Source organism: Microchirus variegatus, assembly GCF_963457635.1.
Source record: "Microchirus variegatus genome assembly, chromosome: 15".
Classification (NCBI taxonomy): domain Eukaryota; kingdom Metazoa; phylum Chordata; class Actinopteri; order Pleuronectiformes; family Soleidae; genus Microchirus; species Microchirus variegatus.
In genome coordinates, this window is record NC_139816.1 from 23,018,792 (window position 1) to 23,046,470 (window position 27,679).

The 27,679-nt window shown below is 43.6% G+C and overlaps 1 protein-coding gene across 4 annotated transcripts in view; it reads right to left on the reverse strand.

The window, feature by feature from the left end:
- unm_hu7910 (un-named hu7910) overlaps nucleotides 1-27,679 on the reverse strand; it is a 37,458-nt gene continuing 9,779 nt past the window's right edge. For 3 of the 4 annotated variants that reach the window (XM_083902078.1, XM_083902076.1, XM_083902075.1), the window contains one exon: nucleotides 24,587-26,761. In XM_083902078.1, the coding sequence (XP_083758204.1) occupies nucleotides 24,924-26,761 (1,838 nt within the window). In that variant the 3' untranslated portion in view covers nucleotides 24,587-24,923. Of the gene's footprint in view, nucleotides 628-1,422; nucleotides 1,557-2,281; nucleotides 2,374-2,929; nucleotides 3,066-3,188; nucleotides 3,327-3,640; nucleotides 3,731-3,831; nucleotides 3,931-4,008; nucleotides 4,146-4,817; nucleotides 4,969-5,061; nucleotides 5,149-6,377; nucleotides 6,464-6,541; nucleotides 6,584-6,651; nucleotides 6,748-7,236; nucleotides 7,282-7,375; nucleotides 7,412-7,482; nucleotides 7,519-7,640; nucleotides 7,671-7,816; nucleotides 7,862-17,257; nucleotides 17,291-17,391; nucleotides 17,452-18,174; nucleotides 18,229-24,586; nucleotides 26,762-27,679 lie in introns of those variants that run through there. The other variant, XM_083902077.1, reaches the window with a different exon arrangement.

Genomic DNA, 27,679 nt, shown 5'->3' on the forward strand with positions numbered 1-27,679 from the left:
AAGTGAAGACAAACCAAAGTGAAAATAAAACCGTAGTAGGAAAACAACGTCAGTGAGAAACTATGAACAAGCGTTTTTCATGTTTGAAGACAGTGTTTTTGTTGTGATGTGAGTCCAAAGAGGACAGGATCAGGACATGCTCGGACTCTCAGGAACTCCTATACCTTTAATGAAAAAGTAAAAACTGTCAAGTGACACTAAACTTCCCCCAAGATTTCCACGTCCTTACAAACATTAACCAGGTCCAGAACCAGGCTGAACCAGGTTCTGTGAGTGTTTCTGGTCAAAGGTCAAGTCAGCAGTACATCTGAAGAAGAAAAAACACATTGAAATGTGAATTTCCATCCCTTGTTCCTTCATCTTCTGCAGTTTTTAGTAGTTTATCCACAAATGAAGCAGGTCCACATTCAAACTGGTCTGAGTTCTGATCTGAGTTCTTAGTCTGAATTCTGGTCTGGTCTGGCTCCTGATCTGGTCTAAATGGCGCTGAGGGTCTGACGCTGGTACTGCGTTAACTCTGGGTGCCAGACGTCGATGATGAAGATGAGGCGGTAACTGTCGGCGTCCTGCCAGACCTCGTGTTCAAAGGAGTCATCAAAGATGAGGACTTTACCCTCGTCCCACTCCCTGAGACACAAACACACGAGACGACGAGGACAAAGAAAAGACGTCAGCAGCGAGAACAAAATACTGTTTGTGAAACTGTGACATTTTAGACTGATGGACACACAGCTGCAGTCTGTCCAAACATCTCCCTGAAACTGTCCAACAAGAATGTCCACAAAAGTCTCTATGGACGTTTTCTGGAATTTGTCCAATGAAGTTCATGTAAGAACAGAAGAGTTAATGCTCTGGATAATTCACCAGTGAGTAAGCGAACGAATGTGGGCCGTCTGGAAATGCTGACTCAGCATTTGTCCAACTATCGAGACATGGCAATATACCCGGAACATGCAGTTGGGAATGCTGAGTCGTCATGCCATTGCCCTTGACACCTGCTTTATCTATTACAGAGTTTTCCTGACTGATTGTGAATACTGAGTTAGCATTTACAAGAACCATTTTCCTTCCCCCTTTGTTTAAAAAAATATTATTGTGAATGACGACTCAACATTTCCAACTTCCATTTTGTTTATGATAGAAAATGCTGAGTCAGCATTTCCACCCTGTTTCCCTTATTATTAGGTATGATGAGTCAGCAGTCCGACTTCTGTTTCTTGGATGACCGAGAATGCAGAGTCAGCATTTACAACTACTGTTTCCCTTATTATAAGGAATGATGCTTTTCCGTGCGCTGGAATCAAACCCCTGTCGATGGATGCAAGGGTTTTTTGTTCACCCAGCAGCTGATTGGACTAACCTAGTAATGACATCACAAGAAGAAGAAAAGAAAGATGGAGAAGGTGAGGATGATGTTGGTACCTGGTCTGGTCAGTGCAGCGAATTGTGCAGCCTGGTTTGGGGATGACGAGGCCGAGGTGCATCCTCAGTCTGCAGTTTGTGGGACCAGTGTGAGGCCACACATGAGTCCCAGGCTGCATGACTGAGAACTTAATCTGAACACAGACACACACATTAATTACTTCCATATAACTATAACCAGAGTTAGCTGAATGAGATCAGGGCTCCGTTTCACAAAGCAGGTTCAACAAACTCTGAGTCTAACCCTGAACTCTGAGTTGATCTACTCTGAGATAGGAAACTCTGAGTTTTCAGCTGATTTGAGTTAGTTTGTTCAACTCGGAGTAGTTGAACAAACTCACCTGGAGTTAAGCGCGTGCACCACAAGTATAAAAAGACAGCATCAATGGAGCCCCGTTTCGACGAGTCACCATGACAACGGGGAAGCGGAGGGTGACGTTCTTCACCCCAGTGGAGTTGAAAATATTAATGTGCTCATACGGTGAGTTTGAGCATGTTTTTAGAAGGAAGTGTAACACCACTACAGCAGCAAAAGAGAGGGAGACGGATACAGTGTGTGTCTGAAAGAGGGTGGAGACAGAGAGAAACTCAAGGTTTGTGGTGAAAAACCTGCTCCCGACCAGGTTACTTTCAAAGAGCATGTTACCATGGTAACTGACCGAGAGCTTAAGTTACCTCTCTCAGTGAAACAGGCTAGAGTTACTCCTCTTACTCTGGTTTGACTTACCTCGCTTTGTGAAACGGAAAACTCAGTTTCCCTCATTTCAGGGTTAACAGACTCAGAGTTTTTTACTAAACCTGCTTTGTGAAACAGGCCCCAGGAGTGTGTGTGTGTGTGTGTTTGTGTGTTTGTGTTTACCTGTCCTCTCTTGCAGCCTGTAGCTTCAGGATGTCTCTCCATCATGGAGCAGGTCTTGGGGACTCCCTGACAGGCTTTTCCAACTTTCCTTCCTGAACGAAAGAATCAGAGTCTTTCCGATGAAGCTGATTTTGAGTCCAAGCTTTATATTATGTGTTTAGACACACTTATAATAGACAGAAGTGGAGAATGAAGGGTGAGCTGAAGTTTGTAAACCACTCACTCTCCCACACCAATGTCCATAGAGAAAATCAGTGATTTTAGCTCAGGGGGACACAGGAGCTGCTGGTCTACTGCTGCCTCCTGTGGTCACTTTGTGTCACTGAGGTGAATCTGAACAAAGGATTTTAAAAGCCGAAGTGACAAAATAAGACATTTGAACTTAGTGATGGAGGCAGCAGTGGATCAACAACTCCTGTGTGCTGTGACTGATTTTCTCGATGGACTTTGGCATGGGAGAGTGAGTGGTTTACAAGCTTCAGTTTGGAAAAGTCTGTCTAACAGTGAGATAGACGTGTTCTTAAGATATCGTAGACTTAAACTGACACTGTTTTTATTAGGTGAGTGTAAAACTTAATACACTAACATTTACAAAAAAAAAACTATCTTTTAATTATGTATTTATAGTGTGTGTGTGTGTGTGTGTACCTTGTTGCCACAGTGTGTACTGGCCCCACACTCCTTTCTCTCTCAGGTTTTCCTCCTCAGGTAAGAACAGTCCAGTGTTCTGGTCCATCACGGCCAGAGCCTCGTCCCTGATCGTCCTCCAGTTCCTCTCCAGCATCTACATACACACACACACACACATTTTAAATGCAATGTTTTACTGTTTTTCACTCGGTGTCTTGTATGCACACACACACACACACACACACACACACACACACACACACACACACAGTGTCACCTTGACCAGGTCGGTGTAGCCGGTCTCTCTGGGCGTCCACCAGGGCTGAGCCTTCAGTCCATCCACGTTGTACAGTGACCTCTGCCACACAGACGCAAAGTGTCCATGTTTGTGTCCGAGCTCGTACCAGTGATACGCCTGAAAACACACACACGCACGCACGCACGCACGCACGCACGCACGCACGCACGCACGCACGCACGCACGCACGCACGCACGCACGCACGCACGCACGCACGCACGCACGCACACACACACACACACATTTGAACTTATTGATGGCGGCAGCAGTGGATCAACAACTGTGTGCTGTGATGTTAAAATCACTGATTTTCTCGATGGACTTTGGTGTGGGAGAGTGAGTCAGTTTTTAAAGCAGCACTGCTGACTGCATGTCAGCACTGCTGACTGCATGTCAGTCAGTCCCGTGTGTGTGTGTGTGTGTTACTTACACTGTTGTCTCCCACTCTTTGCAATGCGTCTCCCAGGTGGAAATAAAAACGGCCATCGTCTGTCCCTGGTTCACCAGATTCCAAACCTTCCTGTGGACAGAGGAAGGTCAAAGAATAAAAAAAAATAAATAAAAAAAAAATAAAATAATAATACTATTAAAATATATGATTTTGTGTGTGAAAGAGTGTACCTTCAGGTATGGTATACTCTCTGCGATCATGTTTTCAGACTTCAGGATGAAGCCGTAGTGAACTTTAGCAAAGCCGTTGTCAGGGGCAACTGCCAGGACCTGGAGGGGCGTGACACAAGGGATGGTCAGCCAATCAGTGACAAAGTCAGACATGAACAAACAAACAAACAAACACACCTCCTCGTAGACCTTCTTGGCACCTTTGTTGTCTCCTAGCAACAGGTGGGCGACACCCAGGTCGTTCTTCAGGCTAATGTCATCAGGAAAGTTCTGAACCAACAGCCCCAGAGTCGCCACAGATCCTCGCATCCGACCTGAGACACACCGAGAAGTGGTCACCACCTAGTGGACGTTTGGTGTCACTGAACCAAGAGTTTTAGGTTCTTTTGTTTATTTAAAAATAAATAAATAAATAAATAAGTAAATACATAAAATGAAATAAAAAAAATTTAAAGGTCGAGGATATGTTTTAATTGGAACTTCCCGTCTATGGGAGCTTTAAAAAAAAAAAAAAAAACAACAAAAAAAAACCTGTACTATCCCTTTAATAACCTGGAGAGACATTGAAAACCAACAAGATGGCCACACGATGATGCCAAAGGATGTAATTAGAAAATCACACCAAACCCCATAGAGAAAATCTGTGATTTTAGCTCACAGGACGCAGGAGCTGCTGGTCTACTGCTGCCTTGTGTGGTCACTTTGTGTCACTGAGGTAAACCTGAACAAAGGATTTCAAATACGGAAATGACAAAATAAGACATTTGAACTTAATGATGGAGGCAGCAGTGGATCAACAACTACTGTGTGCTGTGATGTTAAAATCAGTGATTTTCTCTATGGACTTTGGTGTGTGAGAGCCCAAGAATCTTTAAAAGGGTGTTTTAAAGTTTCCAGTCCGCCCAGTCAGTGTGTCAAAACTATCTTCATCCACCACTGTTTGGCATGGAACCATGTGACTGGACTGTGTAACGTTTGTGTGTTACCCAGGAACTGCTGCCTCTCAGCGCGTCTCTTCAGCGCTGCCCTCAGGAGGTCAGGGGTCACGTCGGGAAGCTCCGCCGCCTCTTTGTAGGAGTTGATGGCTCTCTGCAGCATGTCGTTACTCCGCTGCTTCTCAGCCAGGTCATCCTCCACCTGTAAGTCAACAGCACAGCCATTAGGGCGGTGCTGCTGAGCGCCAACTCATCGCTATACTGACGCAGCGGTGGGGGGTGTACGACGCAGCACCTGGGCTTTTCCGTAGCGAGCACGTGGGCTCAGAGGATTCTGCTGCACCAGGGTCTCAAAGGATTTTAATGCCTCCTCCGCTTTACCCTGAGACACACACACACAGAGATTGATAAAAGGCATCAGTTAATAGATTTATGTTACTCAAACTAACAGGAAGACGAGGTAAGAGACAAAAAATAACTTTTTAAAATAGCTTTAAAACACTAGTGCATTGCCCGTAGGAAGGATGTATTCCTATAGTGGGAGCTGAAGAAGATTTTTCAGTTATGGTAATGCATGATCAGGAACGTAAGACTAATATAATACACTGTGCAACCTCATTAGGCACAGCACAAATGTTGTGACACTAATGCTAATCGAAAATTAAAACATTTGCATTGTGCCAAATGAGGTTGCACAGTGTTTGTATTATGTTAGCCCTACGGTAATGCTAATCGTAGCCTGCTAGCTTACCTTTGGAAACGGGTTCGCCAAGTTAGCTGCAAAGTAGTAGCATTCTAATGCAAAATGAATATGTGCTTGCATATTGGTGAATGGACACTTCGTCGTTTCAGTATAACACCATGTTCTGTGGTGAACCGTTTGAAAATGTCTCTGTCTGTGAGGACAGCCTCTTCACTCCCACCCCCCTGCTCCAGACAGCGCAGCGACTGCTGATGAGCCGCTGCCTGCCTGGTGCAGCGTGATAAATCAGTGAAAATGAAAATTCCTCCAAAAAATTTGAAAATCAAGCAAGCAAACCATTGGGCCATGCTCAACCCATATCCAAAGTATTAGGGCGATCTGAATAACGGTCAGTGAGATATGCCTGTCACAGACACACAGACACAACTTGCTTTATAGATAGATTAAAATACAGAATATTTTGAAAATAAAGGGGTAGTTCGAAAAACTCAGCTCAAACAAATCTTCGTCAGTTTAAGTCTACAATATCTTCAGAATTTCTTGATGTCTTTATCTCACTGTTAGACAGACTTTTCCTTGTGTAAACTGAAGTTTGTAAACCACTCACTCTCCCACACCAAAGTCCATAGAGAAAATCAGTGATTTTAACATCGCAGAACACAGGAGTTGATTATCCACTGCTGCCTCCATCACTAAGTTCAAATGTCTTATTTTGTCACTTCAGCTTCTGAAATCCTTTGTTCAGATTGACATCAGTGACAGCAGCAGTAGACCAGCAACTTTAGTGTGGGAGAGTGAGTGGTTTACAAACTTCAGTTTCCTGTTGGAAAAGTCTAACAGTGAGGCCTGTTTGTCTGAGGCTGGTTCTCAGCAGCAGGGGGTGCTCACAGCACAGTCAGAGTCTGTACCTTTTTACGAAGCTTTTCTGCTGCATCGATCTCTGCTTTAATGGTTTTGTCCAACTTATTCAACAGTTTTGGTTTCTTCTTCTTTGCTGGAGGAGAGAGAGAGAATTAGAGTTAGAATAATGTTTTTGGTCGTACATTTGTTCACTTTTTGTTTAAATCTTCACCTTTTTCTTTGAGTTGGTCCGGAGACAGAGTTTCTGTTGTTCCTGCAACACACAACAACACAGTGGCGCATTATTATACTCTGCATGCGTGTGTGCATGTGTGTTCTCACCTCCAGCTTCTCTGTGTGTCTCTCTCTGTGGTTCTGGTTCTGTTTGTGGTTCTGTTTGTGGTTCTGGTTCCTTCTCAGCTTGTGTAACAGGAGTCTCTGACGGTGACATGGACAAAAATATTTCAACATTTCAATCGAACAAAAATGAAATGAGTTCACAAACCATCCAGGACAGAAAGTCAGGGAAGAAAAACAACATTCCTCTGAAGTGACCGGTTTGACAGTTTCAGATGATGTTTGATGTTGATTAACTCTTGAACTGTTTTCTGTATCTCTGTTTGTTTCACATCCCTGACTTTAACACACATACAGACCCACAAAATACAAAACAGAACAAATAGACAGAAAAATACACCAAAAACTCTGAAAACCCCACACAATACACAGGAAAAACACAGAAAAATACACAGACAAACATAAATACCCCACAAAAAACACAGAAAACCCCACAAAATACACAGAAAAATCCTCAGTAAAACAGACAAAATACACAGGAATACACCTAAAAACACAAATAAACACAAACACACATAAAAACCCATAAAAAGCCAGCGAAGTGAAGTGTGAAAAGTGTAAAATATTTACCTGCTTCCTGTGAAAACTTGGAGCTGGTTGCAAACTGCCCAGACTCTGAGGAAACAGAAAAGCAAAGGTTAACGACTTCACAACATCACAACTCATGAACTGAGGATCATCTTTGGTGAAAACAGTGACTGTGACTCACCAGCGCTCTCCGCTGGTGGGGGATCCTCCACTAAAACTACACAGGAAATAAAATTTGGTTTGTTTGTTTGTTGTTGATATAAAATATGATTAGTCCTGTTTGTTTACCTCCGCTCGTGTCGATGGTGCCGATGTCGTCGTTGTCTGAAACAAAAAAACAACATTTTTGTTTATTCTGTTGTTGTTAATAAAAAATAAAAATAAAGTAAAACAATAATAATAATAATAATAATAACAATAAAGTACATAAAGTCAGCTGTACTGACCATATGGATGAAGACTGCCTCGAGGATCATCTGTAATACAACAGCATCATCACAACCATCACCATTAACATCATCATCCTCACCAACATCACCATCATCAACATCATCACATCATCTTTACCACCACCATCATCATCACTATCATCATCATGTCCATATGGTTGTTATTAACTGACCTGGAACAAAGTCATCATCCACCAGAGGAGGGAGGGGCACAGCAGCTGGAGACACACACACACACACCTGCTCACAACACTTCATACATCAACAAATAGAACATGAAGTATCTAAATGCAAGATGGCTGCGCACACGGATGCAGCAACTTTTTAGCGCTCCAGCTTAGTGCTTATTTTGTATGTTAATGTTTACATTTTTTAAATTATCTGACACGTCAGTCCACTTTCACTTATAATCGATTAAATTAATCTAAAAGATACGACTTCCCGATAAATATTGAATTCCAGCAAACCCGGCATACCAAAGGACATAACAAGACCACTGGGTTCTCCATGGGTGGTCAGCTCGCTCCCCAAGTGAGGTAGATGGAGAAGGGAAGAAGCAGAAGCAAGGATGCAGGTCGGGCCTAGATGCTAGGCTAAGGTAACATCCGCCGCTACCGTGCAGCTTCCTGACCATGCCAGATCTATCATCCACAAAATGGACGAATTGGAGTTACAGATCGCTTCAAAAAAGCTTTGTGCGGAACCACAGCATTATTATCATCATCGAGACGTGGCTTCATTCGCTGATCCCCAATGCTGCAATTCAGCTGGCAGACCACACACTACACCACCAGGATAGAAACATGCACACGGGTAAGAGCAGGGGTGGGGGGCACTGTGTATTTGTGCATAACGACTGGTGCAGCAAGAGCAGGATCATTGACACTCACTACTCTCCTGATTTAGAGGTTCTGGCAGTCTCGTGCAGACACATGTATCTGCCGAGAGAGCTGACAGTAGTAGTTATCGTTGTTTACATCAGATGCTAACATTAGCACAGCTCTTAGTCTCCTGCTCGCTACCCTTAACAAAGAACAGCTTGCCCACCCAGACGGAGTCCAAATTGTTGCCAGTGACTTCAACCAAGCGCGCTTAAAGACTGTCCTCCCTAAATTTATCCAGTAAGTGAAGTGTGCCACAGGGGATAAGACTCTAGATCATGCTTATTCAAATATCAAGCATGCCTACAGAGCCACCCCCTTCCCCACCTGGCTGGGTCGGATCATCTTGGCTTGTCTGTCACCCCCACATACACCCCCTCCAAAGAACAACAAAGCCACAAATAAAGACAATAAAAACTTGGCCTGAGGGAGCTCTCTCAGCTGCAGGACTGTTTCTTGAACTGCCTCTTTGCTCGCTTTGAGGCAAATCGGTCCTCAACACACACAATACACCCCCACCCTCCAGCAGCAACACACTGACACTTCAGGAACATGAATTGAGATGGGTGTTGAGGTCAGTGAACCCCGCCAGCCCTGATGGCGTACCTGGGAAGATACTCAGAGCATGCACCAATGAACTTACTGGAGTCTTCACGAACATCTTCAACCTGTCCCTGTTACAAGCCATCACACCATCATGCCTGAAATATTTAATTATAATTCCTGTCCCAAAAAAGTCAGTGGTAGATAGCCTCAGTGATTACAGGCCTGTTGCACTTACGCCGGTAATCATGAAGTGTTTTGAGAGACTAGTCTCACAGCACCCCATCAGTTCACCTCCACTGAAGATGCCATCAGCATAGCACTCCACACTGCACTTACCTGGATTTACCTGGAGCATCTGGGGAACTATGTCAGGATGCTCTTCCTGGACTTCAGCTCAGCCTTAAATAACATCATCCTGGAGATCCTTGTTGGGAAACTTTCCCACCTGGGCCTCTCCACCCCCATATGCTACTGCAATAAGGATTTTCTGACTAACCGTCAACAAACAGTCAAACTTGACCCCCACCTCTCCCACACCTTAACACTCAGCACTGGCTCCCCCGAAGGTTGTGTACTGAGCCCTCTTCTGTACACGCGTTACAGAACTGACTGCTCCCTAACCCATCTCTCAAACACTTTTATAAAGTGTTGTTGGGCTCATCTTGGTTGGAGATGAGTCCGTCTACAGAGATGAGGTCAAAGGACTGACAGCGTGGTGTTCAGCAATAATCCTGGACAGGAAAGGCAGGGCAGCCCCAGCCCCGCTCTACATCAGCAGGGTCTATGTGGAAAGAGTACATTCTTTCACCGTGGCGGTGGTTTTTCCTGAGAGTGCTCAGGAAAAACAACCTGGAGGAGAAGCTGCTTGTTACCTTTTACCAAGCTACCGTTGAGAGCATTATGTCATTTTGGTTTGCGTTTCGGTGTGGTATGCTGGTTGCACAGCAGCAGACAGGAGAGCGCTGCAGAGAGTGATAAACACAGCCCAAATGTTCACTGGCTGCTCTCTGCCCAGCATGGAGGACATCACCAGCTCAGCAGAGCTGCTAACATCCCGGCCACCACCTGTTTGACCTGCTGCCCTCCTGCAGGCATTACAGGTCACACAAAACTCGGACAAACAGACTCAGGGATAGCTTCTTTCCTAGAGCTATCACCACAATAAACATGCAAAATTAGATCCACCCATAACCTCCATCTGAAAACCCGACACTGCACCATTATGCCATTAATCTGCATCTGTTGCATTGCAATGTGAAATATGTTCAGTTTATCGTATGCAATATAACACAAGGGCAATATCGTCACAAGTGTAATAATAATAAAAAGTGATCTAATCTGTTCAGCATGAGAAAGGCCACTCGTGATCGATAAGTTATGCCTGCAGAGACCGTGAGGAGTACAATATCGAACTGTCTCTGGTTGAGCCAATACATCCATGGGCTGAGCTTGCGCTAAGCATATGGTGTGAATATCATCCATCCTTTGAAAAGTTTGAAACCGCTCGCACCTGCGATACCTAGACAGTTCGGTTACAATCAGTTGCATCATCCTGGACTGAGTGGCAAGAGAGGTGTCCAAGCATCAATGGTTCTAGGAATTCAGCCAAGCACATGCGGATCAAGTTTCCGGTACAGGTCGGGTAATGACGCGCACCACACCGACATTTCAACCAAATTTGCCCTGCATGCCACGAAGTCTCACTCCAAGGTTTTCTCATAAGATGGCAGCCCTGTTTTATAATAATTATTAATACCACAGAAATGCAACCACACCTCTTCATTCTCCTCTTTTTCTATGCATATACCTGATATAGTCTTGTACTACAACATTGTTTTTATATAGTTTTTTTATTGTGTGTTTACTGTTTCTAATGCACCAAAGGAGTTGCATTCTAATTTCATTGTATGCAATACAATAACAATTAAAGCTGCGAGCAGCAATGGGCGGGACCTCGTATCCGCCGGCGCCACCGCCAGGCCAAGTAAGCCACCGGCAGGCCGGGTAAGTCCTGGACTCTGTGCAGACATGTTCAGGACAGATCCCTGGTCTCACATGTCAAGTTTCGAGCTGATCGGTCAATATATGGGTGAGTTACAGGGCACTTCCGGTTTCGGGTGACCTACTTCCTTTGTGCTTGTAAGAGTTTGAAGACATGTTCAGTGCGGGGCCTTGGTCTAACCTATCAAGTTTCGAGGCAATCGGTCAATATATGGGCGAGTTACAGGGCACTTCCGGTTTCGGGTTACCTACTTCCTGTGTGCTTGTCATAGTTTGTGGAGACTGACAAGCCCCCCCTCCCTCTCCCCCTCTCCCCCTCCCCCTTCTCCTTCTCTTACACACGCACACACACACCTGTCGTTAACTGTCGAAAACCCAAAAGAAACAGGGAAACTAGCACCTTTTAAACTTGTCGTAATTCATGAACGGTAGATGATAGAGCTAAAATTTTAAACATTCAGTTGCGACCACGTGAAATTTTGTGAGAAACGGGTGAGAATTGACCAAGTAATGACAGTTTTAAAATCTTTGTCGTCGTGAATTTTCCAAACTCCAAATCACAGTTTTTAACATGGGCGTGGATGAGAGCGTTGACCGGAAGAAAAAACGCAAGTCGTATGAAAATAAAAACAACACACAGGGTTAGCCAACAACCATAGCAACATTTAGATGTAAAAAATGTTTGTTTAAGTTGGAAATTGTGGGCAGGAGAGAAGTTTGTTTGGATATGTTACTTAAAGGTAACATATCTTTAAGTTAAATCCCCTGGCAAGATGGCGCCTCCCGTGTGGTCGCCTGTTGCAGCAGCTCTCGCTATTTTCTAGCCTTTTTCTCTTCAAACTATGTTTTTTCCTACTTTTTTCAACTTCTTTTAAGTGTGTCTTTTTGTTTAAGCACTGTCACCATGGGCACCAAGTACACCATGCTTGTTGTGGCCCTGTTGGTGAGTTTTTTACACTTTTCGACCGTGTCGGGGGATCCCGTGTGGAGTCACGGCTCCATTGTTTACAGTAGGGATCAGCTGTTAGCGCTGCGCTGCACAGCTGTGCTGCCGGAGGAGCGACCCGATATTCCCCGTGGGCTCAGGAGGAGAAAACGGGGGTGTCGCGCTGGAGTCCAACGTCGTGCTGGAAGGAGACGTTACAGACCTGTTCTCCCGTCCATTATTATGGGAAATGTAAGATCTCTCCCTAATAAAATGGACGAGTTAGCGGCGCTGACCCGGCACGAGAGGGATTACCGGCACTGCAGCATCATGCTGTTCACCGAGACGTGGCTCACCGCTGCTGCCCCGGACACGGACACCGCGCTGGACGGATTCCAGCTGATTCGCGCGGACAGGACGAAAGAGAGTGGAAAGAGGAAAGGAGGAGGACTGGCAGTGTTTGTGAATGATAGATGGTGTAACTCTGGGCACATCACTATTAAAGAGCAACACTGCTGTAAGGACTTGGAACTGTTAGCCGTTAGCATGAGACCGAACTATCTGCCGCGGGAATTCTCGCATGTTATCGCGATAGCTGCGTACGTTCCCCCCTCTGCTAACGCTAATGCAGCCTGTGACGTCCTGCACTCAGTGGTGAGCAGGCTGCAGACACAGCATCCACAGGCTCTCCTCCTGATCTCTGGGGATTTTAATCATGCCTCTCCTTCCACCTCTCTGCCCACACTCACTCAGTATGTCACCTGCCACACCAGAGACAATAAAATACTGGACCTTTTCTATGCCAACACCAAGGAGGCATATAAATCAACCCCTCTCCCCCCCCTCGGAAGATCTGATCACAACCTGGTTCATCTCCTTCCTGTGTACAAACCTCTTGTACACAGGCAGCCAGCTGTGACCCGCACAGTGAAAGTATGGTCTGAGGAGACCGATGAGGCTCTGATGGACTGTTTTGAGTCTACTGTGTGGGACGAACTTTGTGAGGGACATGGGGAGGACATCGACAGTCTCACAAACACAATTACGGACTACATAAACTTCTGTGTTGAGAGCACTGTACCCACCAGGACAGTACGATGTTTCTCTAACAACAAACCCTGGATTAACCCTGACATAAAGGCTCTCCTTAAGGAGAAAAAGAGAGTTTTTAGGTCAGGAAACAAGGAGGAGCTGAAGACTGTTCAGAGGGAGCTGAGGAGAAAGATCAGGGAGGGGAAGGACAGCTACAGGAAGAAGATGGAGGATCAGCTGCAGCAGAGAGATGTCAGTGGAGTCTGGAGAGGCCTGAAAACCATCTCCGGCCAAAACAAGCTGGACTCCCAGACTGTAGGGGACCAGAGGTGGGCTAACGACTTGAACTTATTCTTCAATAGGTTTGATCAGGCCCCCACTTCTCCCCCGACAGCCCTGCTGGAACCTCTTTCATCTGGATCACCAGTAAACTGCCCGACCTCCACCCCCCTCCCTTCATCTCCAAGCTCGTTCAACATCACACAACCCCCCTGCTCCAATCTGTCCTTCACACCTAACCAGGTGAGAAAAGAGCTCAAAAAGATCAAGGCGAAGAAGGCTGCAGGTCCTGATGGCATCAGCTCCAGGCTCCTCAAATCCTGTGCAGTTCAGCTGTGTGGGATAATGGGGACCATCTTCAACATGAGCCTGAAACTGGGGAGAGTACCACACTTATGGAAGACGTCCTGTGTGGTACCAGTGCCAAAAACACCGCACCCCAAAGACTTTAACAGTTACAGGCCGGTGGCACTAACATCCCACCTGATGAAGATCCTGGAGCGTCTGGTGCTGTCTCATCTGCGCCCTGTGGTGAGACCAGCGATGGACCCACTGCAGTTCGCCTACCAGCCCAGCATCGGGGTGGATGACGCTGTCATCTACCTGCAGGACAGAGCTCTTTCTCACCTGGAGAAGTCGGGGAGCACTGTGAGGATCATGTTTTTTGATTTCTCCAGTGCTTTCAACACCATCCAGCCAGCATTTCTGAAGGACAAGCTGGAGCATGCAGGAGTTGATCCTCACCTCACATCCTGGATTGTGGATTATTTGACTGATCGACCCCAGTATGTGAGGACTCGGGATTGTGTGTCGGACATGGCTGTCTGCAGTACAGGGGCCCCACAGGGAACAGTTCTGGCTCCGTTCCTCTTCACCCTGTACACTGCAGACTTCTCCTACAGCTCCCCCTCCTGTCACCTGCAGAAGTTCTCTGACGACTCTGCCATTGTCGGCCTCATCACAGACGATGACGACAGAGAGTACAGAGAACTTGTTCAGGATTTTGTGGACTGGTCCCTGCGGAACCGCCTCCAGCTCAACGCGGGGAAAACTAAGGAGCTGGTGGTGGATTTCCGCAGAAGACGACACTCTCCTCCATCGCCGGTGTGCATCCAGGAAAAGGACATAGAGATGGTGACATCTTACAAATACCTGGGTGTTCACCTTAACAATAAACTGGACTGGTCTGATCATGCTGCTGCGCTCTACAGGAAGGGTCAGAGCAGACTCTACCTGTTGAGGAAACTAAGGTCTTTTGGAGTTCAGGGAGAACTCCTGAAGACCTTCTACGACTCAGTAGTGGCATCAGCCATTTTTTACGCAGTGGTCTGCTGGGGCAGTGGCATCACAGCCGCAGACAGGAAGAGGCTGGACAGGCTGATTAAGAAAGCCAGCTCTGTCCTTGGATGTCCCCTGGAACCAGTGGAGGTGGTGGGAGAGAGGAGAATGGCTACCAAGCTATCATCTCTGATGGACAACCTCTCCCACCCCCTGCAGAACACCATCGCAGCACTGGGCAGCTCCTTCAGTCACAGACTAAAACATCCAAAATGTCTGAAGGAGCGTTATCGCAGGTCGTTCCTCCCTGCAGCTGTTAGACTGTACAACAAGTACTGCTCTAAGTAGACCCCACACACACACACACACACACACACACACACACACACACACTCCACTCTCCATGTGCAATATACTGTTAACTCTCATTGGTGTAATATACTGTATATATTTTTTCATAATGTAAATTTTTTTTGAAGTGCAATATATTGTCATTTTTCATACTGTCAAATTTTTTATACTGTAGTTTTCTCATCAGTGCAATATCCTTATCCTTATTTATTATCCTTATTTAATAGCTCAGCCTTGTTTCCTTACACTATAAATACCATGTGCATACTGTGTATATTCTGCAGACCGGTTGTAATGTACATTCTACTTTTAAACCTATTTTTATAGTCAGTGTTAATATCTTTATATATTGTACTTTATATATTCTATTTCTTTTTGGTAATGCATGTTTATTATTTATTATCCTTATCCTTACTGTCTTGCTGCTGTAACACTGTAAATTTCCCCACTGCGGGACGAATAAAGGACTTCTTATCTTATCTTATCTTAAAGGGGAAATAAGTAGTTTATAGTGCCATCTAGAGGAGAGGCTGAAATTTACAACAAAGACCTGCTGCTCTGCTCACCCCCTCCCTTCCCTGAGCGCTACGGTATCCACAGCTGGTCAAATGTCATCCTCGTTGTCTTTCTCCGTGTCAGCAGATGAGGTTCGTGAGGCGAGGGAGAGGGCGAGCTACCGCGGCCGTAGCAGACGAAGCGGAGAGAGTGGAGGCGGGACTTCCACTACAAGTAAAGAGACGCTTGTTTTGTTCTCTCGCGTTTGTCTTTACAGGCTCCGGTAGAAACATGGCGTCTCGCTGCTAACAGTGGCTATGCAACCACGGCCCGCGACCATGTTATTTTACATGACTTTTTGAAACACTACGAAAATGAAACAAAAACTATTATACAGCGACTAGACAATGCAGGAGCACATAACATGTATAAAAAAAGTGGATTTTGGGTTATATAAACCCACAAATACTACACATTGTCCCTTTAATACTTTTCTTAGAGTGAGAGAAGACCACGCCCACACAATTTCAGAGCTCTGAAAATGGGCAAAACGTAAATGCGATTGTGGAAAATCCGTGATATGTATGGAAACGTCGACTTAGGTGAGAAAAGTCCCAAGTGTTGTGACCCGTTTAAAGTTTCAATGACGTTTCTACGTCAAAGTATGACGACACTGCGAAGCTCCAAAGAGGGCTTGGTTTATCTCATTTTCCCATTCGTGTGTATGTGAAACTGAAAAGGCAAATTTTTTGTCGTTTTTTGCGATTTGTGTCGCCATGGTAACTCGAAACTCTTAGAAAAGTCATAGCCAGCTTTTCATGAAGAAACCGCACGTTCTGATATAAGATATGTGAGGGTTTTCTCAAAACTGTAGGAGGAGATACGTTTCAAAGTTTTGCACGGGAGAAGAACGCATCCAAGATGGCCGACATCGCTTTTGCGAGAAATTTGCATTCGTGGACGTGTTGGGGGACGTTGTCCCGTGTCACCTGTGAAGTTTCATGCCGATCGGGCAATGTGTGGCAAAGTTATAGCGCGTTTCGTGTTTGGCGGCGAGCCCTCGAAATTCGCCAAAGTTCTGATGGCTGCCTTTTGCACGCCGTTTTGAATCTGGGAAATATTCTCCAACGGTTTGATCGTGGAAGGGTCTAGTACAGTTTGACGCATTTTTCGTCTTCCTAGGATAAACGGCCTCAGAGCAGCAAGCTCAGATACGAAACTTGCGAAAAGCCCAGGAAAACGCCAAATCCAAGATGGCCGACTTCCTGTTGAGTTGAGGTCATGGTGTCAAGAGGAATTTTTGTTCGTCTCGGGTCGGGCAATATACCCACCGATTTTCAAGTACTTCAACGCAACTAAACTTTTTCCAGCTCCATATTAGGGACCTGACCTGTTGGGGCGCTACTGAGCCATTTTGCATTGGTTTGTCACAAGTCCATTATTTTATCGAATTTTTCGCCAGTTGTGATGTGCGTGCAAAGTTTCGTTCGTTTTGAAGCACGTTTAGGGGGTCAAATTCGAGTTTGAAGACGGAAAATAATAATTAAGGCTATTCTATTCTATACACAGAGAGAGACACAGAGACACAAGGACAGCACTAACCTTGTATCTGTGATTCCACATCCTCTGATCCAGACTCTGACACACAATCACAAACACAAACACAAACACACACACACACACACACACACACACACACACACACACACACACACACACACACACACGAGAGAGTGTTCACTGTGTGTGTTTGTGTGTTCACTACTACACACACACACTCATCACAGCAGCTCCTGTCATTTGGAAGTACACATAAACACACTCACTGTCATCATGAAGACCAGGCGCAAGATCCTTTTCTGAAAATGACAAACAATATCAAACCCAGTTAATTAAAAAAAAACAAAACAACAAAAAACATGTTAAATGAATACATTACCATATTAAGTCATAAACAAACCTGTTGGCTCCTCCCACTGCTGCTCTGCAGCCTGCTTATTGGCTGTTTCTGACTCACTCACTTAGAAACATGGAAGAAAGAAAAACTGGAAAACTTCAGGGAAAGATGCTGAGTCACATCAGAAAATGTATTTATTACAACAATAATTCATGCTAACTGCTGTCGTTGTCGCTGTTGTTTTTCCTTGTAATCACTTACATTTTAGTGAAGTCAGACACATTTTTTACGATTTTGAAACAATATTTAAATGAACCACTCACTCTCCCACACCAAACCCCATAGAGAAAATCAGTGATTTTAACATCACAGCACACAGGAGTTGTTGATCCACTGTTGCCTCCATCACTAAGTTCAAATATCTTATTTTGTCACTTCAGTGTTTGAAATCCATTGTTCAGGTTGACCTCAGTGACACAAAGTGACCACACGAGGCAGCAGTATACCAGCAGCTCCTGTGTCCCTGTGAGCTAAAATCACTGATTTTCTCTGGACTTTGGTGTGGGAGAGTGAGTGGTTTACAAACTTCAGTTTCCTGAAAAGTTTGTCTAACAGTGAGAGAAAGACGTGAACATGTGGCGTAGATACTGTAGGTGTAAATTGACATAGACTTTAAGTACGTAAGTCATTTGTAAAGAGGGTAAAATGGAGTGGGCGTTTTTTTTGTGGGTGAAACAGAGTTTCCTCTCGTCTGACACAATCTGGGATCAGTGTTGGGTTCAGCTGAGGTTGAGCAACAAGGCTGCTTTACTCAGGTGTCAGGTCAGTCTGTGTGTGTGTTTTTACCTGTTTTCTCATCCGGTGAATCTCCAACATTTGCTCTCTGTGCCTCTTTCAGACCTGTTCCACAGTTTGAAAGGTGACAAATTTGTTGTTATTACACAGCTAATAACAAATGAAATGAGCAACAAAGGCATTATCTACTATTCTGTTTCCATTGTTGATTGTATAATGTCTGTTTTCCTGTCATTTGATGATATGAATCAATAAAAAATATGGTACTTTCTTTGATCAGAGAGATGTAAACAGAAGGAGGACGAACTTGTCAGTGCATCAGACTCAACATTTATATCCCAAAATGGCCAACGGCGAGGAGATGTGGCCCTACGATGGTGTTTGTGTGGAAGGAAATGAGCAAAGTGTGGAGGAAACTGGATAAGGGAGATAGCACTGAAGGAAGGTGTTTAAAAGGGTTTGTTCACCACATTTGTTTTATACCACACATTCTACTGCACTTAAAGAGATATTTCACAGTTTGAAAGATGACCCTCTATTAAAACTGGGTCAACTATGTAGCAGTAATGTGAAATAATATTTGAAGAAAGTGCCTTCTTGGCTGAGAAAGGCAGAACATTTTTTTTTTCGCTCATGTACACAAATGGCAACAACTCCCAGAATGCACTGCGCTCGCTGCCCCGCGAGACTGCGTCACTCCCAGAATGCACTGCGCTCGCTCCGTCCAGTATGAAGCAGACACCACACAAATCTCTGTGAGGAATTAGTTGGCGAATACATTACAGACCTGCAAATTACACAGATTTTTTTTCTGTGGTGCTAAATTGTACGGGGGCGTGCAGTAAAAACAAGGAAAGGACAGGCAGTAAGTTCCCATTATTTGCCGGTCAGAGATCCAGAGCGGTTTACAGTTGAAGCATGGTTTAATCAAGTCTCAGAGAAAGTCTGCACACCATCCAGCTCTTGCTCCTCTTCACCACTGTGAGTCCTCCAGCTGTCCCACATCAGATTTTGTTACCGCTCTTTTGTTTGCATATTGTGTTAGACATGCTTTTAGATTTGGCTGCTTGTTTATTTTAATTTGTACTCTTGAATATGAAGGTAAAACATTTTCATTTGTGAATAATAAGTTATTTTTGTTCACCTAACCCTGCATACACGTGTAAAGACTTGTGGAAGGAGGCTGAATAGTTACTGATTTTGTTAGATTACTATACTACACAAGTTAGATTACAATAATACTCTAATGAGGAACACTAAGGGCTAGAAAATATACCACAATATATATGAATTTAATTTTTTTATATTAATAATCATAAAAAGAAAAATCAGACTTATTATTATTGCTCATCGTGAGAATCCCGTCGGGCGTTGTGTGCGGCCGTAGCCAGAGCCCCGCTGCCCAACCGCAGTGGGTGCACCGGCGCCATGACCGGCAAAAAGCAGGTCTTTTACCTCGCAGCCATATCAGTTTGAAAACTATATTTTCTTCTCAGTTTACAAAGCTAAATTAAAGGGAGCCAGAGCCGGTCGTACCTGTTAGCAAAGATGGCGGACACCGTGTTTACATTCTGGGAATGAAGTCTCGTCCCCTATGGATGAGTCTAAAAAGTGCAAAACTGGAGTTGTAGTTCAAATCTTGAATTACCGCTTCACCTCCAATGACATCAAATGGTGCGTTTTGCGTCATTTGACGTCATCGAATGGGTAAAGTGAGGGAGGGAAGCACAATTAAAAAAAAAAAAAAAATACTGCTATTCTAGCAATACAAAGTCACATGCAAATCAGTGAAGTATTCCTTTAACCGAAAAATAAAAGTATAAGAGTCATTAACTAGATATTCTGTATCAAAAAAAAATTTCTGCTGCTTTTTTTGATTTTTAAACATATTTTAGTTTAGTCAACAACAGTGCAGCACATACACTTTCTTCCTGCTCAATCCAGCTGTAAGCCACAAAAACTGCTGCTTTTAAATCAATAAACGTATTCGTTTTCCATCAACAAAATTCATTTACATTCTGTTTTTCTGAATAAATGAGGCCCTTTTACTCCCTAGTTTAATCAAGTCTGACTTTGTTTGAGTTTAGATTTTCTAACCTCGTTTATTCAGAGAAACAGAAACATAACTGTGATTTTGTGAAATATTTATGAGGTGTGTGCATTTCTAGCAAAAAAAACACAAACTAACTGCATGATGCTGCTGCCACCTTGTGGTAATTGATGCATTACAACGTCGTGTCCATCCCTGATATTTATCTAGTTTATGTTTTTGCAGTACATTTCTGTATCTACTTCAAATTTATGTAAAACAAAGAAAAAACAAACCCATTTCGATTCAATTCCATTTATTTATTTCCTTTTGAAATAAAGCCAATATATTAGTGTCACATAACTAAATTAAAAAACATGTAAATGGAACAAAATGTGGAAAAATGTGACGTGTAGTTTAATTTTCAGTATTACAGACACTGCAGTTTTTGTGATCATTGTAACTCTCATTCATAAATTCTACTTAGTCCAGGGGTCTCAAACTGGCGGCCCGGGGGCCACATGCAGGTCCCCAATCAATTAGATACGCCCCCCCACTTAATATCATGTTATAATGAAAACATGGCCCACGACCTCACCGTCTTCTAAACACAGTGTGGAGCTGAGGCTCAGCTGCCAGTGAGGTGATAGAATATACTGTAATATATTGCTAGCAATGATTTATATAGGTAATAATAAGACATTTGGTCATAATTATCCCATTATTAAATGTATCATATACAACATTCAATTACATATATAAATACACTTGTTAGGGCCCGAGCCACGAATGGCAGTGGCCGAAACGGCTCCTGGTACGAATTTTAATTACAGTTGTTCAAATAAATATCTTTTTTTGATATTAATACATTAATTGTGCATCATAAATAGCATTATTAAGTATACGTGTGATATCATGATGCAATATTGTGAACAGTTGTTTTTTTTCTCATGTTTTGTTCTCTAGGCCGGCCCCCTCTTGACCACAATAGATGCGCATTGGCTCCCAGGTCATTTGAGTTTGAGACCCTTGGTTTTGTCCATAATGTCTTTTCCAACAGGAAACTGAAGTTTGTAAACCACTCACTCTCCCACACCAAAGTCCATAGAGAAAATCAGTGATTGTAGCCCATGGGGACACAGGAGCTGCTGGCCTACTGCCGCCTCGTGTGGTCACGTTTGGCATGTTTCCACTGGCTCTACTCGCCTCACCTCAGCATGGCACGGTTAAGTTGCATTTCCACTAGCATAGTACCTGGTACCAGGTACTTTTTTTAGTACCTGCTCTGGCGAGGTTCCAAGCGAGCTGAGTAAGTAGTCTATGTGTGACGCCGGCACACTGCCGGCCACTGATTTGGCCGGCAGTGTGGAAGAGAGTCTTCACAGGAAGAGACGTCCGACACAAAATCAGTGTTGGGTTCCGCTGAGGTTGAGCAGGAACAAGGCTGCTTTACTCAGGTGTCAGGTCAGTCTGTGTGTGCGTGCGAACTGCAGTTCTCTTTCCCTACATCAGTTAATAGGACTTAACAATCCTAAAAACGTGGGTTAATCTCCAACAAAACCAGGGACATGTCTGAAATTTAGGAGCCTGGTGTCATGGAGAAAGTACTGAACAAATATTTTTAATTAACTGATTCTAATGAAAATGTAAAACGAAGGTCGTGCAGTGACGACTCCGCCCATGTTGAGGAGGTACTTTTTTGTAATAGAAACGCAACCTAAACCGTGCCGTAGTGAGGCGAGCCGAGACCATAGTGGAAAAGGGCCATTTGTGTCACTGAGGTAAATCTGAATGAAGGATTGTAAACGCCAAATTGACAAAATAAGACATTTGACCATAGTGGTGGACAGCAGTGGATCAGCAACTCCATTTTCTCTATGGACTTTGGTGTGGGAGAGCGAGTGGTTTACAAAATTCGGTTTCCAGTAGGAAGAGGCTGTATTGGGGGCAAAAAAATAAATGCTGTTGTAAAACTTACACTTCTAAATATGGATTTTACATTATCAGATTTTTTTTTTATAAAGCAGCTAATCATCTTTGTGAGTTAAAGACAAGAACACATACATCTCAAGTATAACTCAAAGTCACTGAGGTGAGTTCTGTAATTCAACTCCTTTTCAACATGAGGAGGTTTTAAATAACACGACCGCAACTTTTGACAGTAAAGTCATGCAGCGTCTGTAACACAACACTGTTGTTACACAGTGAAACAAAGACACGATCAGGTTAAAAGAGAGAAAAGAAACAATGGTGTGGAACCTCCGGTCCGGCTCACTCGTCTTCATTCACACCCTTTTTATTAAAAAGGTTCAGAAAACAAACCCGAGTGGTTTCCATCAGAGACAGACGTCAGCATGAGTTTCTCTTGCTGACGTCTGTCTTTTTGGATTATTTACATCCAAAAATCCCACACTGCACCATTCTGCTGTAAAAACCACCAACTTTACTACAGTCACGCCGCTGTCCACACTAAAGCCAAACCCCATGAGATGTCGAGCACCTAACAGAGATGTTTGTTAAATCCCCGTTAAAAATGAGACGGAATTTTAGGAACAATGACAGTTACCCCAAAACAAACTTCTTTATTTGTTCCCATAAATCGTAATGAAAAACATAAATGCAGCGCTTTCTTTTAATTTCTGTTTCCAGAAACTTGGACAAAATCTTACAAATTGTGACAAAATTATAACCCAAACTAACTAATCAAAGATACATTTAGTGCTGTCAGTTAAACACGTTATTAACGGCGTTAACGCAAAACCCTTTTGACTGCGTCACTTTTTTAAAATCGGGAGATTAATGTTCTTTTTGGCCTCGCAAACTGTCGTTTTTTTCACATGATATTGCAACTAGCAACGTGAGAAAAACTCCAACACCCACACCGGATCTAGCTAGACCGAAAACAAAACACCAGCTACGCTGTTTGGGAGACGAAGTAGCCTTGACACATAACTGTTTGAGTGAAGGTGAACGAAAATGAACGCAAAAGCTCTACAAAGCTGAGCCTCTTGCTGACATGGATCACTATCCCCAGTAATGGTGTTCCACCCACGAAGGAGCACACAGCGAAAATGGCCCGCCTGGCACGCAAGTACCGAGCAGCACCGGCAACATCGGGACCTTCAGAGAGGCTGTTTTCTGTGTCTGGCCATGTTGTGCAAAAGAAGCGAGCTTCACTCTTGTCTGAAAATGTCAACAGGCTCGTCTGTTTGAGTAGCTGGCTGAAAGCAAAGAAGTTGTAGGCTTACCTTTTATTAAAGTACAACCTAACTGTTACTGTTCATTAATTCTGAAACAAGAGGCCTGACTGACAGCAAACTTTATTAAGCCATGGTTTAACTGCACTACAGGCTGTGCCCTGGAACCTGCACTTTATCATTTCATTTTGTACTGCCCTGTTTGCTAAGATTGTTTTCAATAAAAGAAAATATTTGCATAAAGCAAGCCAATCGACTTTTCCATATTGAAGAGTATTGAAATAATAATAATAATGGGACAGAAAAAATAAAATTACATTTAAAATAGATCAATTATGTGATTAAATGTGATTAATTATGAGTTAACTATGACATAATTAATCGCGATTAAATATTTTAAACGTTTGACAGCACTAGATAAATTAAATGTTTTTTTTCGTTGTTTTTTTTTATAGTTGTTGTATGAGGTAAGCCTAAGATAAGAACATGTTCATGTCTTTATCTCACTGTTAGACTTTTTCAACAGGAACTGAAGTTTGTAAACCACTCACTGTCCTACACCAAAGTCCATAGAGAATTTTAGTGTAGGAGAGTGAGTGGTTTACAAACCTCAGTGTCTTGTGTTGTCTCACAGTGAGATTATGTTGCGCATGTTTTATTGCAATTATCGTAGACATCATCACTCCTAGTACCTTGTAATGACCAACACTTCAAAAAAAACTTGACCTACGACCTTTGGAGGTTTTGATGGATCTTTAACCCTCGTCTGAACACAGACTGTTAACCTCTTCTTCACGGTTGCCCCCGGTACCGGCAGCGACAAAAGCATCATCACTAACTTTAACAAACACAGACATGCTGCATACCCACAGAAAGGTCAGAAACTCAGCTAAAAGCTCATATAAACCATTCTTATGTTCAAGGAACGCATGTGGTGACCAGGGTCTGATTCTGATTCTACCGGTTTAGAGGTTTAAAACCAGCTGTCAATCACCCAAATTGACCAAGGTAAGCCAGAGCTATGGCACTGCATAACTGAAGATGCTGCAGAGTCACAGAGTTGTTATTACGCACCGCACAGGGAGCATCCATTTACAGCAAGTTATCATATTTTTTTTTTTTCGAAACAAGTTCTTTTTAGACCAGTAAGGACACATTAAATGGGTTTAAATAATTTGGTACCTAAGAAATCTCAAATGGCACAGATGGTGCCAAAAGAGAAAACGCCTACACATCTCTTTACTTAAACCTCTGTAATGCAATATTTTTTTAGGCGAGAGAAAAAAATCCTTCATTTATGCTGTGTTCCATGTACATTTACACTGACACAGTGGCATCTACAGTGAAACTTACACCTCTGGTGGAATCTCACAGTGTTTTCTTTATTTGATACCAAGATAATCCACATATAGCTTGTAACTGCAGAGATTTACTTTAGTTTGGGCATGTCATTTTCGAGCAGGGACTCCAAAAAGAGGGTCAGGGAAGAAGAGGTTACGTAAATAACATTATTCTGGACGTAGTTGTTTCATTTGGATGTTGTTTTACGTGTACGAACATTCGTAGCGTTAGTGCTAACTTTGTGCGTCACTTTTGCGTTTTCTTCTGCCCGCTAACACCTTCTCCTCGGCTGTTACTGATCTCGGGTGAGAGAGGTCAGGTTTTCTGGGGTGAATTTCTCGTCTGGTGACGTTGAGCTTTGCGATGTTCCGCAGTTTATCCGCCTCCGTCTTGACCCTCAGAACGCTCTCTCTGTTGAGCCTCTGTCTCTCCATCGCCTCCCTCTCTCGTCCTCCTCTCTCCTCTGCGTTCTGTTGCTCCCTCTCTTCCCTTGCCGCCCTTTCCTTCTGCGATCTTTCTCTCTCCGCCCTTTCCTTCTGCAATCTTTCTCTCTCCGCCCTCTCCTTGGCCACCTGCTCTCTCTCCGGTCTCTCCTTCTCCTGGGCGATTCTCGCTCTCTCTTCCTTCTCTCTTTCTGTTCTCTCCATCCTCTCCCTGGCTTGCTTTTCTTTTTCCACTCTTTCCTTCTCTGCCCTCTCTCTCTCCTTATTGACATGCTCTCTCTCCATCCTCTCTTTTTCCACTCTTTCCTTGGTGAACCGTTCTTTTTCAGCTTTCTCTCTCTCCATCCTCTCTCGTTCCTTCATGATCCTCTCTTCCTCCACTTTGGAGATCCTTTCCTTCTCTTCCTCTTCTCTCTTCGCCCTCTCCCTCTCCTTGGCCATTCTCTCTCTTTCTCTGGCAATGCGTTCCCTCTCTATCCTCTCCTTCTCCACTCGTTCCCTCTCTTCTCTGGCTGCCTTTTCTTTCTCCATCCTTTCTTTCTCTGCCTTTTGTTTCTCCATCCTTTCTTTCTCTGCCTTTTGTTTCTCCATCCTTTCTTTCTCTGCCTTTTGCTTTTCCATCCTTTCTTTTTCTGCCTTTTCTATCCTTTCTTTCTCCGTCCTTTCTTTTTCTGCCTTATCTTTCTCCATCCTTTCTTTCTCTGCCATTTGCTTCTCCATCATTTCTTGTTCTGCCTTTTCCTTTTCTATCCTTTCTTTTTCTGCCTTTTCCTTTTCTATCCTTTCTTTTTCTGCCTTTTCTTTCTCTATCCTTTCTTTTGCCACCATTTCTTTCTCTATCCTTTCTTTTTCTGCCTTTACCTTTTCCATCCTTTCTTTCTCTGCCTTTTCTTTCTCCATCCTTTCTTTTTCTGCTGTTTCTTTCTCTATCCTTTCTTTTTCTGCCTTTTCCTTTTCAATACTTTCTTTTTCTGCCTTTTCCTTTTCTATACTTTCTTTTTCCACCATTTCTTTCTCTATCCTTTCTTTTTCTGCCTTTTCCTTTTCTATCCTTTCTTTTTCTGCCTTTTCCTTTTCCATCCTTTCTTTTTCTGTCTTTTCTTTCTCCATCCTTTCTTTTTCTGCCTTTTCCTTTTCTATACTTTCTTTTTCTGCTATTTCTTTCTCTATCCTTTCTTTTTCTGCCTTTTCCATCCTTTCTTTTTCTGCCTTTTCTTTCTCCATCCTTCGTTTTTCTGCCTTTTCATTCTCTAACCTTTCTTTTTCTGCCTTTTCCTTCTCCATCCTTTCTTTTTCTGCCTTTTCATTTTCTTTCCTTTCTTTTTCTGCTATTTCTTTCTCCATCCTTTCTTTTTCTGCCTTTTCTTTCTCCATCCTTTCTTTTTCTGCCTTTTCTCTCTTGGTTCTCTCCTCCTCCCTCCTCCTCTCTCTCTGTCGCTCCTGCTCATCCTCCAGCATCTTCCTCTTGGCGGCCCAGGCCGCCTCCCTCTGCTCTGCCTCCTCGGCGAGGAGCGCCCTGATCTCGGCCAGTGCGATGCGAGCAATCCTCTTGGCCTCCATCTTCTCGTGGATCATCCTCAGCTCCGCCCTCAGAGCCGAGCGCAGATGCTCGCCTCGCATTGGAGGCTCTGAGGTTTGAGGTCAAAGGATTTTAATTTCACAGTCACAAAACAAAAAACCATCATCCTTCAGGGTAAGTGAAACATGCAGTCGCTGCTCTTAAAGTGCTGACTCACACCAAACAAGGGAGTGTTGAGGATGCAGCCAATCACAACACGGCAGATGCTTCTGTTCACCTCAAACAGGGGGTCAACTGTGTTGACTGGACACACACACACACACAAACTTTTGGTCAAAGGTCAAAACATTACACCACAAAAGAACTACAAGGCGACATTCGAAAAACAGCCGTGAACTCACACCAGAGACGTTAGCGAGCAAAGATGGAGCACTTCACGCCAAAGAGGAGCAAATCATCTGCTTCTCCTAACAGCAGAACCAAGAAGAACTTCGACCAATCGTGTTGTAGCAGTGAAGGTTGGCGACACTTTCGACTGATTTGCGAATGAAACTGTTATCATAACTTGCTTCTGTTTCAAAGTAAATCTGTCATACAAATAGTAGGTTTGAATTTTTCATCATAGACATGTTGCGACGTGGTTTGTGTGCCAAACACGTAGAGAGCGTGTTACTGGCTGGTGGCGTCACTAACTAACACTGGATACTTCTGAAATACGTTGATTTGTCCAACTTCTGGAACAAACCGTTTGTTTTGTATTATTTTTATCTATATAACATGATTAACTATATAAATAACTATATAATTTTTAAGTAAATAATTATTATTATCAGTTACCAGGCTCCTCTCCTGAGGAACCAGCTCCCAATGACAGTTCAGGAGGCGGACACTCACTCTCGAGGTATGAATATGACTTCATTATATTTCATTAACCTTGTTCTTTCTTTCCCTAGGATCTCTCTCTCTCTCTCTCTCTCTCTCTCTCTCTCTCTCTCTCTCTCTCTCTTCTTCTTCTGTTAAAAGGGAG